The following is a 19498-nucleotide window of genomic DNA, read 5'->3' on the forward strand; positions in this document are numbered from 1 at the left end:
TTGTAGTCTTTTTCCCCTTCCTCTGCCCCGGGGCAGATATGAGTGGCCTTTTGCCCGCTTGCCCTTATGGGGACGAAAGGACTGAGCCTGAAAAGGCGGTATCTTTTTCTGCTGCGAGGTGACTTGGGGTAAAAAGGTGGATTTCCCAGCCGTTGCCGTGGCCACCAGGTCCAATAGACCGCCCCCAAATAACTCCTCCCCTTTATACGGCAATACTTCCATATGCCGTTTGGAATCCGCATCCCCTGACCACTGTTGCGTCCATAATCCTCTTCTGGCAGAAATGGACATCGCACTTACTCTTGATGCCAGAGTGCAAATGTCTCTCTGTGCATCTCGCATATATAGGAATGCATCCTTTAAATGCTCTATAGTCAATAATATATTGTCCCTGTCCAGGGTATCAATATTTTCAGTCAGGGAATCCGACCAAGCCACCCCAGCACTGCACATCCAGGCTGAGGCGACTGCTGGTCGCAGTATAACACCAGTATGTGTGTATATACTTTTAAGGATATTTTCCAGCCTCCTATCTGCTGGCTCCTTAAGGGCGGCCGTTTCTGGAGACGGTAACGCCACTTGTTTTGATAAGCGTGTGAGCGCCTTATCCACCCTAGGAGGTGTTTCCCAACGAGCCCTAACCTCTGGTGGGAAGGGATATAGTGCCAATAATTTTTTAGAAATTAGCAGTTTTCTGTCGGGGGTAACCCACGCTTCATCACACACTTCATTCAATTCATCTAATTCAGGAAAAACTACGGGTAGTTTTTTTACACCCCACATAATACCCCTTTTTGTGGTACTTGCAGTATCAGAGATGTGCAAAACCTCCTTCATTGCCGTGATCATGTAACGTGTGGCCCTACTGGAAAATACGTTTGTTTCTTCACCGTCGACACTGGAGTCAGTGTCTGTGTCTGGGTCCGTGTCGACCCACTGAGGTAACGGGCGTTTAATAGCCCCTGACGGTGTTTGAGACGCCTGGACAGGCACTAACTGAGCTGCCGGCTGTCTCATGTCGTCAACAGTTTTCTGTAACGTGCCGACACTGTCACGTAATTCCTTAATTACGGCCATCCATTCAGGTGTCGACTCCCTAGGGGGTGACATCACCATTATAGGCAATTGCTCCGCCTCCACATCATTTTCCTCCTCATACATGTCGACACACACGTACCGACACCCAGCACACACACAGGGAATGCTCTGATAGAGGACAGGACCCACTTAGCCCTTTGGGGAGACAGAGGGAGAGTTTGCCAGCACACACCAGAGCGCTATATATGTATAGGGACAACCTTACAATAAGTGTCTATCCCTTATAGCTGCTTATCTGTTATTTTGCCAAATAAGTGCCCCCCTCTCTTTTTTACCCTGTTTCTGTAGTTGCAGGATGCAGGGGAGATTCTGGGAGCCTTCCTACCAGCGGAGCTGTGTGGGAAAAATGGCGCTGTGTGCTGAGGAGATAGGACCCGCCCCCTTCACGGCGGGCTCTTCTCCCGCTTTTTTCTGGAAAACTGGCAGGGGTTAAATACATCCATATAGCCCAGGAGCTATATGTGATGTATTTTTCGCCAACTAAGGTAAATTCATTGCTTCCCAGGACGCCCCCCCCCAGCGTCCTGCACCCTCAGTGACCGGAGTGTGAAGTGTGCTGAGAGCAATGGCGCACAGCTGCAGTGCTGTGCGCTACCTTATGAAGACAGGAAAGTCTTCTGCCGCCGATTTATGGACCTCTTCTTGCTTCAGCATCTGTAAGGGGGCCGGCGGCGCGGCTCCGGGACCCATCCATGGCTGGGCCTGTGATCGTCCCTCTGGAGCTAATGTCCAGTAGCCTAAGAAACCCAATCCACTCTGCACGCAGGTGAGTTCGTTTCTCTCCCCTAAGTCCCTCGATGCAGTGAGCCTGTTGCCAGCAGGTCTCACTGAAAATAAAAAACCTATTTAAACTTTTACTCTAAGCAGCTCAGGAGAGCCACCTAGATTGCACCCTTCTTGTTCGGGCACAAAATCTAACTGAGGCTTGGAGGAGGGTCATAGGGGGAGGAGCCAGTGCACACCAGCTAGTCCTAAAGCTTTTACTTTGTGCCCAGTCTCCTGCGGAGCCGCTATTCCCCATGGTCCTTTCGGAGTCCCCAGCATCCACTAGGACGTTAGAGAAAAGGATTTACCGGTAGGTAATTAAAATCCTATTTTCTGTCTGTCACACAGATTCTCTGCTTGTTATTTACAATGCCCATACCGCAAGGGCAGTGGCGATCTCCAGGGCAGCACGACACAAGACTTTGGTGGAACAGGCCTGTCGGCAGCTCTCTGGTTCTCTGTCCACATGTTTTTACCGTTTCCAGGTTTTTGCCTCCAGCAGCACCCACTTTGGGGGTACACCTCTCTGGTCAGGCTGCCTGAGCGTTCCCTCCACTGAGGACGGCTGTTGAAAGTCCCATGGTCCAGTGTTCCCCAGCCTTGCTGAAAGAGAAATAGGATTTTTGGTCACTTACAATTGAATCCTTTTCTCTGAAGCAGGATTGGGAACACTACGTTCCCTCCCTCACACCTCTTGCGAGGTTTGGTTCTGCACCATATTTTCCCTACTGGTTTGTTTGATTGTTATAACAGTTTCACTGGATTACTGCTACTCCATCTGGACTCTTTTAAAGACGTACTGGCATTATGGGGTTGCAGGGGGGAGGAGCTTAGATTTAAAGTTACAGTAGTTCAAGTGTCAACTCCTCCAGCCAACCTGCATTCCCATGGTCAAGTGTTTCCCAGCCTGCTTCAGAGAAAAGGATTAAACAATAGGTGACCAAAAATCCTCTTTTCTCTTTTAGCAAGGCTGGGGAACACTGGACCATGGGACGTTCAACAGCCATTCTCAGAGGAGAGAACGCTCAGGCTGCCTGTCTGGAGAATTGTACAGCCAAAGTGTAAATCATACCCTATCTTCTGAGGCACCTGAAAGAACCTGGCATTATGGGGAGCAGAGGGAGGAACTTAAAATTAATGTTACAGTTGTTTACATGCCAAACTCCAAGCTATCCTGCAATCCCATGTCCCTCCAGCCTTGCTGAAAGAGAAATGGTAGGAATTGTGGACAAATACGAATTGCAGTAAGTACTATTCTTTTCTTATTCACTCCATTTTATCCTTTTTATGTATGTTACTGTACATCGAACCATCCCCACTATAAGCAACAACCCCAGACCAATTTCTTTATTTAAGATTAATTACTTGCAGGCGCCATGACAAATAGTTGTCCATACAGACTATAAGAGTAGGCCAGAATTGCTGTAAACCTACCTGCTGCCTGTTTTGGCATCAATGCTGTAGCCATAACCGTTCCCAGAAGTTTAGACACCGCAACTCTGACGCCATAGTTAGAACCTTCTAGTGCCTTGAAACAAAGCGTTGCTACATTCTCTAGCTCTGCAGTCCACATAAACACAGCCTCACTCTGAAGCTCCAGCAAGCACTGAGGGCAAACACACAAATTACTATATGGACATAAAGATTTCAATTATCTGCCCTTTTATTTAAATCATGGTCATAATCCCAAAGGCATTCCAAGTGTTCCATACCACAAATAATACACTAGCTTTTCCCACATTTTACACCTAAACCATACTTGCCTACCTGACCCTCTCCATGAGGGAGAAAATGCTCTGTTCCTGGACTTTCCCGGTAATGTATGATTGCCATAACCTGTGGTGAGCTAGTTAATTGATAAGAAAGGTGTTTCACCACAGGTGATGGCAATCATACATTACCAGGAAAGTCCAGGAACTGAGCATTTTCTCCCTCATGGAGAGGGTCAGGTAGGCAAGTATGACCTAAACATGTTCTCTACTGCAAGAGAAAACAAAATAAGTGGGAGTTGTGGAAACCTTTTACAACACGGTATGTAACATGGGTGTGACTATCCTTAATTGATATAAGGTTGTATATTTTAAGGAGGTTTTGCAAATCACAGCAAGTGTTCAGTAGAAGACTGTAATCTTTGTTACAGTAGTATATTACAAAAATCCACATTGTACACACATACATGCAAAAATTATGACTGACATAAAAACACTGCTGCTTACCTTGGCTACAGCACATCGGACAGCCATAGACCTGTCTGTCAAAAAGGATCGAGTATTTTTGTAGATGTCCCTGTGGCTTGAAGATGCAGCCCCTCCAAGACCATTAAGCACTTTCTGCAAGCTCATTAAGATTTCACTGCGTCCCTGTGACTGGACAAGACAAAAATGACAGACTTTTCAATGAAGAGCAAATCGATTTCTCAACTTGCATAATTAAATGCTTCGGAAACTTGGGAAGATTTGCCTGGGTCCATTTAAATCATAGAACAAACTTCAGGACTCCAAATTTTCTTATCTTATATCCCCATTGAACTTGCTGACCACAGAGCTGTAACAGAACTACCCTGAAACCAGTTACCTGTGACTGCATCTACAAATATTTCCCCATGCACCTACAAATGATGACAATGTACATTAAGAAACAGGCATTCATTAATTAACAAAAAACAAATGATACCCTTATTAATTGATTGATGACAATCTCCCTAATTAGTAGTCTGACAATACACTAAACTGCAATGTGGCCAGATGGCAAAAATATTACTTACCTCTGCACTTTTCAGGGACTTCAGCAGATTATTTACAGTGTCATGAAATGAGCTGCCCAACATCCTGCCCATCTTTTCATAAAATGCTCCTACACAAGCAACAGCGGCCCTAGAAGGCAGACATAATCACAGTCAATGCATATTTACAGGTGAATCATAATTAATAGTAAACCAGTACTGTGCTATATTCCATCTACACAGCCCAGTTTCTGAAAACCCTTTATAAGCTCCCATACCCTAATGACTCACTCACACTAACAAGACAGGGGAAACACAAATCTGTTACATAAATTTTCCTTTATTTTTTACAAAAGAGTACAAAAGAGTGAACATATCTAAAATTCAGATTTCTGTCTTCACCTCTATAGTATTTCTCTTGGGGGTATCAAATTAGCTGCGATAACTCAGTATCCAATTAGCTGCAAAAAGTTATTGCCAAAAAAATGTCTCCATAGGGTTTATCGTGGATTTCTCTTCATCGTCGTGAGTAAGGGATAAGTAGTGCAAAATCCCTATTTTATGGTAAAATTATGGGGATTTTTGCTGCTCATGCGATCAACTTGACGCCGTCTATGCGGGAGTGTATTTTAGAATAGCAGGGCTGCGATCGCTTGTGCAGCCCCGCTATGCTAAAAAAAGTTTCCTGCAAAACAAGACCAGGGTATTAGTTACTTACCCAGTGCGACGGATCCAGCGACGAAGGTCCCGGAAGTGACGTCAAACACCCGCCCTCCAAATGCCTGTATCCACCAGCATTTGCCTCACCATGCCTGGAAAACGGTGAGTATCTGCCCCGGAACGCCTCCCGTCTGTCCGTCTTCTTGCGATTGATGCTGCGATCACTTTTCTCGCAGGCGGCGTCGCTGCCCGGCGACGACCTATGATGGGCAACGGCGCGCGCATGCAATGCGTCCGCCGCGCATACACATTTCTGACCCGTTCGCACCGCAGCGAAGAACCGCTGAGTGGGAACGCGTCGGAATGACCCCCTTGGTTCAGAGCCCCTGGGACACCCCCCTGGATGACTAAATTAGGCGCTTAGATGTTTTTAATCACTTTTAATTGGCCAATAATGACATGTCATTTTTGGGGTCAAAAAATGCAAAGTGATGGAAATTGGGGTACAAGGTATGGAGCAGGTATATTGGGGTGCTTTAGGAGTGGGACTAGTGTTTTTAGACTTGCAGATGGGAGCAATCTGTCTGTTTCCACTTTAAAAAAAACAAAAGTCCCCTGAAATGACCCAAATATATACTTACACCCATTTTTATGTACCCCAAATTTAATGAGAGCACTTATTTTGCTAAAAAAAATAAAAAAAAAAATAGCTTTCTAGCATTTTGTCACATTTTTTAAAAAACATGCACATAACAGCCATTTGACCCAAAGAGTTTTATTATGGCCACTAACAGACTTCTATAATGTTTTCCAGCTTTTGGGGGGGGGGGGGGGGGGTTCAGGCAGATTTTCCCATTTTCTCCTATACTTTTCTCTGGTTTTGCCAACTAGAATTGTCGCGAAAATCCAGTTTTTGACATTTTGTAATAAGATATGTGCAAAAAACGGGAGTGCACAGTCTGCTATATGTTATTTTTTGGGGAGATAGGTGTGATAATGCGATTCATGTTCATGGCTAAAGTTATCTTGGCTATTTAGACACCCCCCTTGGAGTGAGCTCTTACTGTGCATAGGAAGAAGCAAGGGCAATATCAAGATTTAAACCTCTGCACAACAGCCAGAAACAAATCTTTGCTGTCAAGGTAACATTCAATTCAATGGAAACTATTGTGGTTGCTCTGGAGACTGAACGACAAACTTGATACTGCAGGTTTTATTCAGAGACACGTATAATTGATTCCCCAGGAGAGCGATCACCTTTCAGCACACTTAGGCTACTGCAAGATTTAATACAGCTCAGTTTTGCAGCAGCTTGAATAATAGTCAGTTGCAAGCAAGAAAAGTAATGATAAAGCATCAGGAACATGACATTTCTAAGCATTAGAAATACACTGAGCTTTACATCACATAATCATAAAACACACTCTACATGATCTGAATTTGTAGCCTAGGAAGATAAACACTGTGCACAATAATTCATGGTCTTCATCCAAAAAGAGTACAGCAATCCTAAACAACAATGCTTTAAGACTTACAGCTTGGTTGGTAGATAGGCAGCAGTGTCATCTTTGCTCTTTATCATTTCATTGCACTTATCCAATGTTTGGAAGACAGTGTAGGTGTCTCCAATACTATAGAGTGTGGCAAGATTCTTGGCTAGCAGTTTGCGGGTGGGTGGTCCAGGGGAGCTACTTATGAGCCCGGTAAGCTGTTCCACAAGTTTCTTCTGGTTCTCTTTGATGTCTGTCTGTAATAGAAACAGGCATGATAAATTTTTATAGGATTAAATTCAGCTGTAAACAATTTTCGTACTTTATCCAAACAGAAAATCACTACAAGTTATAATGATGATTGTAGCGTCAACAATCAAAATTAGTTTGTCTCAAATCTACAAATGAATGATATGGTCACAGATTTTAAATAGGTTAGGATATAACACCAATCACTCGAACACAGTTATGAGCTATATTATACAGCACATTAAAGCAAGAACTGTAAAATGTTGTGAAATTATCAGCAGCAGCATTTATTTATAGGGCACCACAAAGATCTGCAGAATCATACAGAGCAATGACAAAAAAGGGTAAACACATGTAAAGACATGTTTGCATCTATAGGCATAATTATGTGCATATACCCATCAGCTCAGTTACATTAGCATAGGGTGGAGGGATGAAGCAAGAGGGAGGTAGGTATTACATTCTAAAGGACCGGGAAGGAGTGGGGTTATGGGAAAGACACAAAGGGTTAAAAACAAATTAGGAAATATAACGCATTACGATAATCTTTTATTTATAATGCGCCACAAGAGTTCAGTAGCGCCGGCGGATAAAATTAACAGGATACTTAAGTACATACAGTATATAAGTTCACATAGATACATAAATTACAGTGAACAGTTAGCATACTTATATAGAGAAAAACAAAAGGGAAGAGGGCACTGCTCGTAGGAGCTTACAATCTATAGCAGGCATGTCCAAACTGTGGCCCTCCAGCTGTTGAGTAACTACACATCCCAGCATGCCCTGACACAGCTTTAGCATTCTCTGACAGCAAACTGTGTCAGGGCATGCTGGGATATGTAGTTTCACAACAGCTGGAGGGCTGCAGTTTGGACATGCCTGATCTATAGGGATATAGTACAAAAGAAAGAACTGTATGAGAATACAAGACTAACATACCAACAAATATGTTATCATGCTTGTAGGGTAATGCAGTGATTGTACGCTGCTCAAATAGTGCTGCTTAAGCAAATAAAGGATTATTATGGGTCGAGAGGACGAGGGAGAAAGTAGAGGGAATCTGGGAAAGGGTAAAAACCGGAGTTTTTCACTATGTACCAAATTAGACCTCCCGTAAAAAAAACTAAAAACTTTTTTGTGCGAAAACACACAGGTTCAGTGAAACGTGTGTTTTCACCGCCACAGCCATGAAAATTCGAGACAGGTGAAACAAAATCCTCAATAAGCCGTGGCTCGTGTCGGCTTATCGGGACTAATAGGATAGCCCCCCGCAAAGCAATCACCCGCAGTCTATGACCATGGGTAATTGGATACCGCCCTTTGTAAGAAACAAAATTTTAATCCTACAGATAATCATTGTAAAGCTAGTACCCACCTTAGGGCAACTTACCCCTTATAGCAGGGTTTCCTATACTTGGTCATCAAGACACACAAATAGTCCATGATACAAAAACATGTGCACAGATGATATAATTAAACTGACTGGGTACTATTTATATCACCTATGATAAAGCATGGATATCCTTAAAACCTGGACTATTAGGGTGCCTTGAGAACAGAGTTTGGGAACCACTGCCATATAGCATTATTGTAAAAAATAGCCATGGGATGGTGCCAATTAATATGGGGGAGGAATAGAAAGCTAGGATTTTAATCCTAGGAGGTAAATCCTTTTCTTGCAGTCCATAAGGGATATTGGGGGAATCTAGTATGATGGGGTATAGACGGGGTCCAAAAGGAGCCGGTGCAGTTTGCATTTTTTCACTGGGTGTGCAGGCTCCTCCCCTCTATTCCCACTCCCACAGGCAGTTATAGGTAAAACAGTACCCGAAGGAGAAAGAACATACTGTATATGAGAGAAGGAACATGAAAACAACGAGTGGTGATAGTTATATACCAGCACATCACTAACATACAACAACCAGCAACAGCTGGTAACAACAACAACAACTGAACATGTAACCACATAAAAGAGAACCTGCAGAAAAAAGTCAACGCACTGAGGCGGGCGCCCAATATTCCTTATGGACTATGAGAAAAAGATTTACCGGTAGGTAATTTAAAATCCTATTTTCTCTAGCATCCATAAGGGATATTGGGGGAATCTAGTACAACGGGGACGTCCAAAATCTTCCAGAATGGGCAGGAAATGTGCAGAAACTTCTGCAGCACCATCTGCCCGAACTGGGTATCCTCTTTGGCCAGGGTATCAAACTTGTAGAACTTCACAAAAGTGTTCTTCTCCGACCAGGTAGCAGCTCGGCACAATTGCAAGGCCGAGACTCCACGGGCAGCCGCCCAGGAAGACCCCACCTATCTTGTAGAGTAGGCCTTCAGAGACTTAGGAACAGGCAAGGCTGCCGACACATACAGTAGGCCTGTGAGATAGTAAGTCTAAGCCAACGCGCAATGGACTGCTTCGAAGCAGGACAACCCTTTTTCGGCACATCATAGAGCACGAACAAAGAATACGTCTTTCTGATGCGAGCAGTTCGCTTGACAGGGATCTTCAAGGCTTGCACAGCATCCAACGCCTCTGGAGGAGCAGAAGAATCAGAAAGAGACAGAACCACAATAAGCTGATTCAGGTGAAATGCAGAGACAACCTTCGGCAGGAACTGCAGTCTAGTCCGGGGCCCCGCTCTGTCCTTGTAAAAAAAAAGAAAAAGAAAAAAAAAAGGTATGGACTTTTACACTATAAGGCCAACAATTCTGAGACACATCGAGCAGAAGCCAGGGCCAGTAACTTCACCATTTTCCACGTGAGGTACTTGTCTTCCACAGTCATCAGAGGTTCAAACCAGGATGACTGTAGAAAGTCCAACACCACATCCAAATTCCAGGGTGCCTTAGGCGGCACAAAAGAAGGTTGTATGTGGAGTACCCCTTGCAAGAAGGTCTGCACTTCTGGCACCGCCGACAATTTCTTCTGGAGGAAAATGGAAAGAGCTGAAATCTGGACCTTAATGTAACCCAGACGCAAGCCCTTATCCACACCATCCTGCAGGAAACGTAAGAAACGTCCCAAGTGGAACTCTGCAGACGGATACCTGCATTCCTCACACCAAGAGACATATCTTCTCCAGATATGATGACAGTGTTTTGACGTCACAGGTTTCCTGGCCTGAAACATGGTAGCAATAACCTTTTTGGAAAGGCCCTTGTGAGCTAGGATGTTCCGCTCAACCTCTATGCCGTCAAACAAAGTCGCTGTAAGTCCGGGTAGACGAACGGTCCTTGTTGAAGATGTCTTCTTAGTGGTAGAGGCCAAGCGTCTTCGACAGACATGTCCAGAAGATCAGCATACCACACCCTCCGAGGCCAATCCGGGGCAATCACAATTGCCTGGACTCATTTATTCCTGATTCGCTTGAGCACCCTTGGGAGCAATGGAATCGGAGGAAACAGGTAGACCAGCCGATAAGGTGAAGGCCACGTCAGTGCATCCACTGCCCTCGCCTGAGGGTTCCTGGTTCGTGAGCAATACATGTGAAGCTTCTTGTTGAGGCGAGAAGCCATCATGTCGATTTGTGGGCAGCCCGACCGGTGGCTGATCTGCTGGAATACCTGATGGTGGAGTCCCCACTCCCCCGGGTGGAGATTGTGACCACTTAGGAAGTCTGCTTCCAGTTGTTCACACCTGCAATGAAGATTGCCGACATGGCTCTTGCATTACTTTCCGTCCAGAGGAGTATCTTTGACACCTCTCGCATGCAGGCTCTTGTTGATTGATACACGCCACTGCTGTGGCGTTGTCCGACTGTACTTGGATCGCGTGATCCTTGAGCAGAGGAGAGGCCTGAAGCAGAGCATTGTAGATCGCCTGAAGTTCCAGAATGTTGAGCGGAAGGAGGCTTTCATGGGCTGACCACCTGCCCTGGAATTGCGCCCCTTGGGTGACAGCTCCCCATTCTCTCAGACTCGCATCCGTCGTGAGGAGGGTCCAATGCTGAATCCCGAACTCCGGCCTTCCAGGAGATTGGAGGACTGTAACAACCACAGGAGGGAAATCCTGGCCTGAGGGGACAGCCGGATTAGCCGATGCATCTGTAGATGTGAGCCGGACCACTTGCTCAGGAGATCCAATTGAAATGTTCTGGCATAGAACCTCCCATATTGGATTGCTTTGTATGAGGTGACCATCTTTACCAGCAATCACATGCAAAGATGGATGGACACTCGAGTTGGCCGGAGCACCACTCGGACCATCTCCTGAAGTGTTTTCGCCTTCTCCTCTGGTAGTAACACCTTCTGCACCACAGTATCCAGCAACATCGCCAGGAACAGGAGCCGCTGAGGTGGCTCCAGGTGGGACTTCTGCAAATTGAAGACCCATCCATGGTGTGACAGAAGATGGATAGTGCGGTCGATATAGACCAATAAAAGCACCCTGAATCTTGCTTTTATCAGAAGATCATCCAGGTAAGGGACCACATTGACCCCCTGGACCCGGAGTTGGAACATCATCTCCGCCATCACCTTCGGGAAAACCCTCGGAGCTATGGACAGGCCAAAGGGTAGGGCCTGGAACTGGTAGTGATCGTCCAGCAGGGCAAACCTCATGAACGCTTGATGAGGTGGCCAAATTGGAATATGAAGGTAGGCATCCTTGATATCCAGGGAGACCATGAATTCCTGTTCTTCTAGGCCGCAATCACTGCTCGCAAGAATTCCATTTTGATTTTGAAAGCCTTCAGGTAAGGGTTCAAGGACTTGAGATTCAAAATGGGCCTTACCGAACCGTCCTGTTTCGGTCCACAAACAGGTTGGAGTAATAACCTTTGCCTCGTTGTGGTACAGGTACTGGAACGTAACCTGCATATCCTCCAAAGCTGGTAAGCTTAATTTGAAAAATCGTTGGGGAGGAGCACTGTCGAACTCTAGCTTGTAGCCCTGAGAAATGAGATCCCTGACCCAGGTATCCTGGCAGGAATTCTCCCAGATGAGGCTGAAGTGACGCAGTCGAGCTCCCACCTCGAGATCCCCTCGGGGTGGGTGGGCACCGTCATGCTGAGGTCTTAGCGGAAGCAGAACTGGTGGTCTGGACCTGAGAGCTGGTGCTTGCTTGTTTTCTGGACTTACCTATGGAGCCTTTAGCCACATTGGAGGCACCTCTGGCCTTAGATTGAAACCTGTGAGACCAAAAGGACTGGAGAGACGGCCCCGTGTAGGAGTGTCTCACCGGCGGGGCCCCAGAGGGGAGAAACGTGGATTTCTCAGCCGTTACTTTGGAAATCCACGTATCCAACAACCCCAAAGAGCCATTACCCCAAAAAACGAGTTTTATGGTAAGAACTTACCTTTGTTAAAACTCTTTCTGCGAGGTACACTGGGCTCCACAAGGAAAGACATAGGGGTGTAGAGTCGGATCTTGATCCGAGGCACCAACAGGCTCAAAAGCTTTGACTGTTCCCAGAATGCATAGCGCCGCCTCCTCTATAACCCCATCTCCCTGCACAGGAGCTCAGTTTTGTAGTTGGTGCCGCAGAAAGCAGGCAAACAACAGAGGGGCTGCTCTGGGCAGCCCTAAGAAGAGCTTTTTGAGAAGAAAAGTGAAGTGAATACGTTATCTAACTCTGCAGAATCAGGGAAAGTGACATTAGGCTTGTTTTGTGCAAAGAAAAAACAACTGCTGTGAAGCAGAGTCCTCTAGAGGGAGCTTTAACACGTCCCGTATAGCCAGAATGAGGGGTTCAATATCCTGAGCAGAAACGGAATCTCCACTAACGGGATCCAAGTCCTCCCCATACTCTTGTATATCCTCATCTGTATCAGAGCAGAGCAGATAGACCACGCTTTTGTGGACCTGCATGAGAGAGGGGGGCTGTGTATCATGTGCCCTTGCAGCTAAGTCTGCAACAGCTTGTTGTAGTAGCTGAGTTTTCTATATATTAGCAGTGAGCTGGGATGACATATCAGACGTCATAGTTTTAAGAAACCCTAGTCAGTGGGGCTCCGGAACCTCTCCCCCAGCCACTTTACTGATTTGTTATTGGCTGCATTGTTCACAAGAAACAGAATCAAATGACAATGGAGAGAATCTGGTGTGGCATACACTGCACAGTTTGTGTTTACCCATGTTTCACAGTAAGCACAATGACATACACATAGACAGTAATACTTTGCAAGCTTACTGTATGCGAGAGGAGACACCACCACACCCGCAGCTGCACGGCCCCAGTGAGGTTGACAGCTAACTATAACACAGCAAATACTAGTAAATTCTGTCCTGGAGAGGACACAGACCGTGTTCAATAGCAGCTCTCCCCCTTTGCAACATCCTGTACCAGATTTCCAGCATGTCTTGTGAGGCAGGAAGCAATGTGTGTGCTGTCCGTGGCTGCATTAAGCAGAGCAAGGCGCCAAAATGCCTCTGGTCCCGCTCTGAGTTAGCTCTGCCTCCTCCAATGGCGCCAGAGCTATAATGATATTTATACTGGCAAATTCTCCCGTGTGGCTTCAAAATATTGCACAAGTGCTAGTTCAAGCTAATATAAGCCAGTCTATACAAGCTCTAGCGTGACCCCCCCAACAGGAGGGTCCCATATGGCGTGCCTGCGTTCAACCGCATTTTGAACCGGGGGACCCCCTAGGGGTGTGCTGTGTGCTGCGATTGCGACAGGCAAGGTTCAGTGCCCCGCTGAACAAACAACCTCTCAGGACAGTGGGTCTGCAGCAGGGAAGCGGCTCTGCACGTCGCAAGGCCGGTGCCTACCCCCCCTCCCCTTAACTCCCAAAATGCAGGTATGCTGTTGCCCAAACAGCATACCGAAAATAAGAATTTACTCACCGGTAATTCTATTTCTCGTAGTCCGTAGTGGATGCTGGGAACTCCGTAAGGACCATGGGGAATAGCGGGCTCCGAAGGAGGCTGGGCACTCTAGAAAGATCTTAGACTACCTGGTGTGCACTGGCTCCTCCCACTATGACCCTCCTCCAAGCCTCAGTTAGGATACTGTGCCCGGACGAGCGTACACAATAAGGAAGGATTTTGAATCCCGGGTAAGACTCATACCAGCCACACCAATCACACCGTACAACTCGTGATATGAAACCCAGTTAACAGTATGAAACAACAGAGCCTCTCAACAGATGGCTCAACAATAACCCGATTTAGTTAACAGTAACTATGTACAAGTATTGCAGATAAACCGCACTTGGGATGGGCGCCCAGCATCCACTACGGACTACGAGAAATAGAATTACCGGTGAGTAAATTCTTATTTTCTCTGACGTCCTAGTGGATGCTGGGAACTCCGTAAGGACCATGAGGATTATACCAAAGCTCCCAAACGGGCGGGAGAGTGCGGATGACTCTGCAACACCGAATGAGAGAACTCCAGGTCCTCCTCAGCCAGGGTATCAAATTTATAGAATTTTGCAAATGTGTTTGCCCCTGACCAAGTAGCAGCTCGGCAAAGTTGTAAAGCCGAGACCCCTCGGGCAGCCGCCCAAGATGAGCCCACCTTCCTTGTGGAATGGGCATTGACAGATTTTGGCTGTGGCAGGCCTGCCACAGAATGTGCAAGCTGAATTGTATTACAAATCCAACGAGCAATAGTCTGCTTAGAAGCAGGAGCACCCAGCTTGTTGGGTGCATATAGGATAAACAGCGAGTCAGATTTTCTGACTCTAGCCGTTCTGGAAACATATATTTTCAGTGCCCTGACAACGTCTAGCAACTTGGAGTCCTCCAAGTCCCTAGTAGCCGCAGGCACCACAATAGGCTGGTTCAGGTGAAACGCTGACACCACCTTTGGGAGAAACTGGGGACGAGTCCTCAATTCTGCCCTATCCATATGGAAAATCAGATAAGGGCTTTTACAGGACAAAGCCGCCAATTCTGATACTCGCCTGGCAGAAGCCAAGGCCAATAACATAACCACCTTCCACGTGAGATATTTCAGATCCACGGTTTTTAGTGGTTCAAACCAATGTGATTTTAAGAAACTCAACACCACGTTGAGATCCCAAGGTGCCACAGGGGGCACAAACGGGGGCTGAATATGCAGCACTCCTTTAACAAATGTCTGAACTTCAGGTACTGAAGCTAGTTCTTTTTGAAAGAAAATCGACAGAGCCGAGATCTGTACCTTAATGGAGCCCAGTTTTAGGCCCATATTTACTCCTGCTTGCAGGAAATGCAGAAAATCGACCTAGTTGAAATTCCTCCGTTGGGGCCTTTTCGGCCTCACACCATGCAACATACTTCCGCCATATGCGGTGATAATGAGTTGCTGTGACCTCTTTCCTGGCTTTAATAAGCGTAGGAATGACTTCCTCCGGAATGCCCTTTTCCTTCAGGATCCGGCGTTCAACCGCCATGCCGTCAAACGCAGCCGCGGTAAGTCTTGGAACAGACAGGGCCCCTGCTGTAGCAGGTCTTGTCTGAGCGGCAGAGACCACGGGTCCTCTGAGATCATCTCTTGAAGTTCCGGGTACCACGTTCTTCTTGGCCAATCCGGAACCACGAGAATTGTGTTTACTCCTCGCTTTCTTATTATTCTCAATACCTTTGGTATGAGAGGTAGAGGAGGGAACACATAAACTGACCGGTACACCCACGGTGTCACTAGAGCGTCCACAGCTATCGCCTGAGGGTCTCTTGACCTGGCGCAATACCTCTCTAGTTTTTTGTTTAGGCGGGACGCCATCATGTCCACCTGTGGACGACCCCATTGATTTACAATCATTTGGAAGACTTCTGGATGAAGTCCCCACTCTCCCGGGTGGAGGTCGTGCCTGCTGAGAAAGTCTGCTTCCCAGTTGTCCACTCCCGGGATGAACACTGCTGACAGTGCTAGTACATGATTCTCCGCCCATCGGAGAATTCTTGTGGCTTCTGCCATTGCCATCCTGCTTCTTGTGCCGCCCTGTCGATTCACATGGGCGACTGCCGTGATGTTGTCTGACTGGATCAGCACCGGCTGGTGTAGGAGCAGGGATTTTGCTTGACTTAGAGCATTGTAAATGGCCCTTAGTTCCAGAATATTTATGTGAAGGGCAGTCTCCTGACTTGACCATAGTCCTTGGAAGTTTCTTCCCTTTGTGACTGCCCCCCAGCCTCGTAGGCTGGCATCCGTGGTCACCAGGACCCAGTCCTGTATGCCGAATCTGCGGCCCTCCAGAAGATGAGCACTCTGCAGCCACCACAGAAGAGACACCCTGGTTCTTGGGGACAGGGTTATCAAGCGATGCATCTGAAGATGCGATCCGGACCACTTGTCCAACAGGTCCCACTGAAAAATTCTGGCATGGAACCTGCAGAATGGAATTGCTTCGTAAGAAGCTACCATCTTTCCCAGGACCCGCGTGCAGTGATGCACCGATACCTGTTTTGGTTTTAGGAGGTCTCTGACTAGAGAAGACAACTCCCTGGCTTTCTCCTCCGGGAGAAACACTTTTTTCTGGACTGTGTCCAGAATCATTCCCAGGTACATTAGACATGTCGTGGGGACCAGCTGTGACTTTGGGATATTCAGAATCCAGCCGTGCTGGCGCAGCACTTCCTGAGATAGTGGGAGTAGCACTAACAACTGTTCCTTGGATCGTGCCTTTATTAGGAGATCGTCCAAGTATGGGATAATTAAAACTCCCTTTTTTCGAAGGAGTATCATCATTTCTGCCATAACCTTGGTAAATACCCTCGGTGCCGTGGAGAGTCCAAACGGCAGCGTCTGGAATTGGTAATGGCAATCCTGTACCACAAATCTGAGGTACTCCTGGTGAGGATGGTAAATGGGGCCATGCAGGTAAGCATCCTTGATGTCCAGGGATACCATGTAATCGCCCTCGTCCAGGCTTGCAATAACCGCCCTGAGCGATTCCATCTTGAACTTGAATTTTTTTTATGTATGTGTTCAAGGATTTCAAATTTAAAATTGGTCTCACCGAACCGTCCGGTTTCGGTACCACAAATAGTGTGGAATAGTAACCCCGGCCTTGTTGAAGTAGGGGTACCTTGATTATCACCTGCTGGGAATACAGCTTGTGAATTGCCGCTAGCACCGCCTCCCTGTCTGAGGGAGCAATCGGCAAGGCAGATTTTAGGAACCGGTGGGGTGGAGACGCCTCGAATTCCAGTTTGTACCCCTGAGATACTATTTGAAGGATCCAGGGATCCACCTGTGAGCGAGCCCACTGATAGATGAAATTCTTGAGGCGGCCCCCCACCGTACCTGGCTCCGCCTGTGGAGCCCCACCGTCATGCGGCGGACTTGGAAGAAGAAGCGGGGGAGGACTTTTGCTCCTGGGAACCTGCTGTTTGTTGCAGTCTTTTTCCCCTACCTCTGCCTCTGGACAGAAAGGACCCGCCTTTTCCACGCCTGTTTTTCTGGGTCCGAAAGAACTGAACCTGATAAAACGGCGCCTTCTTAGGCTGTGAGGGGACATGGGGTAAAAATGCTGACTTCCCAGACGTTGCTGTGGAAACTAGGTCCGAGAGACCATCCCCAAATAATTCCTTACCCTTATATGGTAACACTTCCATGTGCTTTTTTGAATCTGCATCTCCTGTCCACTGGCGAGTCCATAAGCCTCTCCTAGCAGAAATGGACAATGCACTTACTTTAGATGCCAATCGGCAGATTTCCCTTTGTGCATCTCTCATATATAAGACTGAGTCTTTTATATGGTCTATGGTTAACAGGATCGTGTCTCTGTCTAATGTGTCAATAGTTTCTGACAGTTTATCTGACCACGCAGCGGCAGCACTGCACATCCAAGCTGACGCAATAGCTGGCCTAAGTATAATGCCTGTGTGTGTATATACAGACTTCAGGATCGCCTCCTGCTTTCTATCAGCAGGTTCCTTGAGGGCGGCCGTATCCGGAGACGGTAGTGCCACCTTTTTAGACAAACGTGTGAGCGCTTTATCCACTCTAGGGGGTGTTTCCCAACGTGACCTATCCTCTGGCGGGAAAGGGAACGCCATTAGTACCTTCTTAGGAATTACCAATTTTTTATCAGGGAAAGCCCACGCTTCTTCACACACTTCATTTAATTAATCTGATGGGGGAAAAACTACGGGTAGTTTTTTCTCTCCAAACATAATACCCTTTTTAGTGGTACCAGTAGTTATATCAGAAATGTTTAACACCTCTTTCATTGCCTCAATCATACAGTGAATGGCCTTAGTGGGCATCAGGTTTGACTCATCGTCGTCGACACTGGTGTCAGTATCCGTGTCGACATCTGGGTCTGCTTGAGGTAGCGGGCGTTTTAGAGCCCCTGACGACCCATGCGACGCCTGGGCAGGCACGAGCTGAGAAGTCGGCTGTCCCACATTTGGCATGTCGTCGATTTTCTTATATAAGGAGTCTATACGTGCACTCATTACTTTCCATAAGCCCATCCACTCAGGTGTCTACCCCGCAGGGGGTGACATCCCTTCTAAAGGCATCTGCTCCGCCTCCACATCATTATCCTCATCAAACATGTCGACACAGCCGTACCGACACACCGCACACACACAAGGAATGCTCCGAATGAGGACAGGACCCACAAAAGCCCTTTGGGGGGACAGAGTGAGAGTATGCCAGCACACACCAGAGCGCTATATAATGCAGGGACTAACTAAGTTATGTCCCCTATAGCTGCTTTTTATATTATATATGTATTGCGCACAAATTTAGTGCCCCCCCTCTCTGTTTTTACCCTGTTCTGAAGTGTAGACTGCAGGGGAGAGCCAGGGAGCTTCCTTCCAGCGGATCTGTGAAGGAGAAATGGCGCCAGTGTGTCTGAGGGAGATAGCTCCGCCCCTTTTCCGCGGCCTATTCTCCCGCTTTTTTCTGGATTCTGGCAGGGGAATTTACCACATATATAGCCTCTAGGGCTATATATTGTGGTATTTTTGCCAGCCAAGGTGTTTTTATTGCAGCTCAGGGCGCCCCCCCCCCATGCGCCCTGCACCCTCAGTGACCGGAGTGTGAAGTGTGCATGAGGAGCAATGGCGCACAGCTGCAGTGCTGTGCGCTACCTTGGTGAAGACTGATGTCTTCTGCCGCCGATTTTCCGGACCTCTTCTTGCTTCTGGCTCTGTAAGGGGGACGGCGGCGCGGCTCCGGGACCGAACACCAAGGACTGGGCCTGCGGTCGATCCCTCTGGAGCTAATAGTGTCCAGTAGCCTAAGAAGCCCAATCCGGCTGCAAGCAGGCGAGTTCGCTTCTTCTCCCCTTAGTCCCTCGCTGCAGTGAGCCTGTTGCCAGCAGGTCTCACTGAAAATAAAAAACCTAAAATTATACTTTCTTTCTAAGGGCTCAGGAGAGCCCCTAGTGTGCATCCAACCTCGGCCGGGCACGAAATCTATCTGAGGCTTGGAGGAGGGTCATAGTGGGAGGAGCCAGTGCACACCAGGTAGTCCTAAATCTTTCTAGAGTGCCCAGCCTCCTTCGGAGCCCGCTATTCCCCATGGTCCTTACGGAGTTCCCAGCATCCACTAGGACGTTAGAGAAAAGGGGGAACTAGAAATCCTTGCAGCAAGTGAACAGTATGATATTATAGGCATTACTG

At 47.2% G+C, this 19498-nt stretch overlaps 1 protein-coding gene across 2 annotated transcripts in view; it reads right to left on the minus strand.

Annotated features, from left to right (window-relative positions):
- HEATR5B (HEAT repeat containing 5B) overlaps positions 1-19498 on the minus strand; it is a 199365-nt gene that overhangs the window by 155294 nt on the left and 24573 nt on the right. For both annotated transcript variants that reach the window (XM_063917975.1, XM_063917976.1), the window contains exons 3-6: positions 6781-6992; positions 4628-4736; positions 4080-4229; positions 3298-3469 (exon numbers count right to left, since the gene is read on the minus strand). In XM_063917975.1, coding sequence (XP_063774045.1) covers positions 3298-3469; positions 4080-4229; positions 4628-4736; positions 6781-6992 — 643 coding nt within the window. The remainder of the gene's footprint in view (positions 1-3297; positions 3470-4079; positions 4230-4627; positions 4737-6780; positions 6993-19498) is intronic.

This window comes from Pseudophryne corroboree, chromosome 4, assembly GCF_028390025.1.
Source record: "Pseudophryne corroboree isolate aPseCor3 chromosome 4, aPseCor3.hap2, whole genome shotgun sequence".
NCBI classification, from domain to species: Eukaryota; Metazoa; Chordata; class Amphibia; order Anura; family Myobatrachidae; genus Pseudophryne; species Pseudophryne corroboree.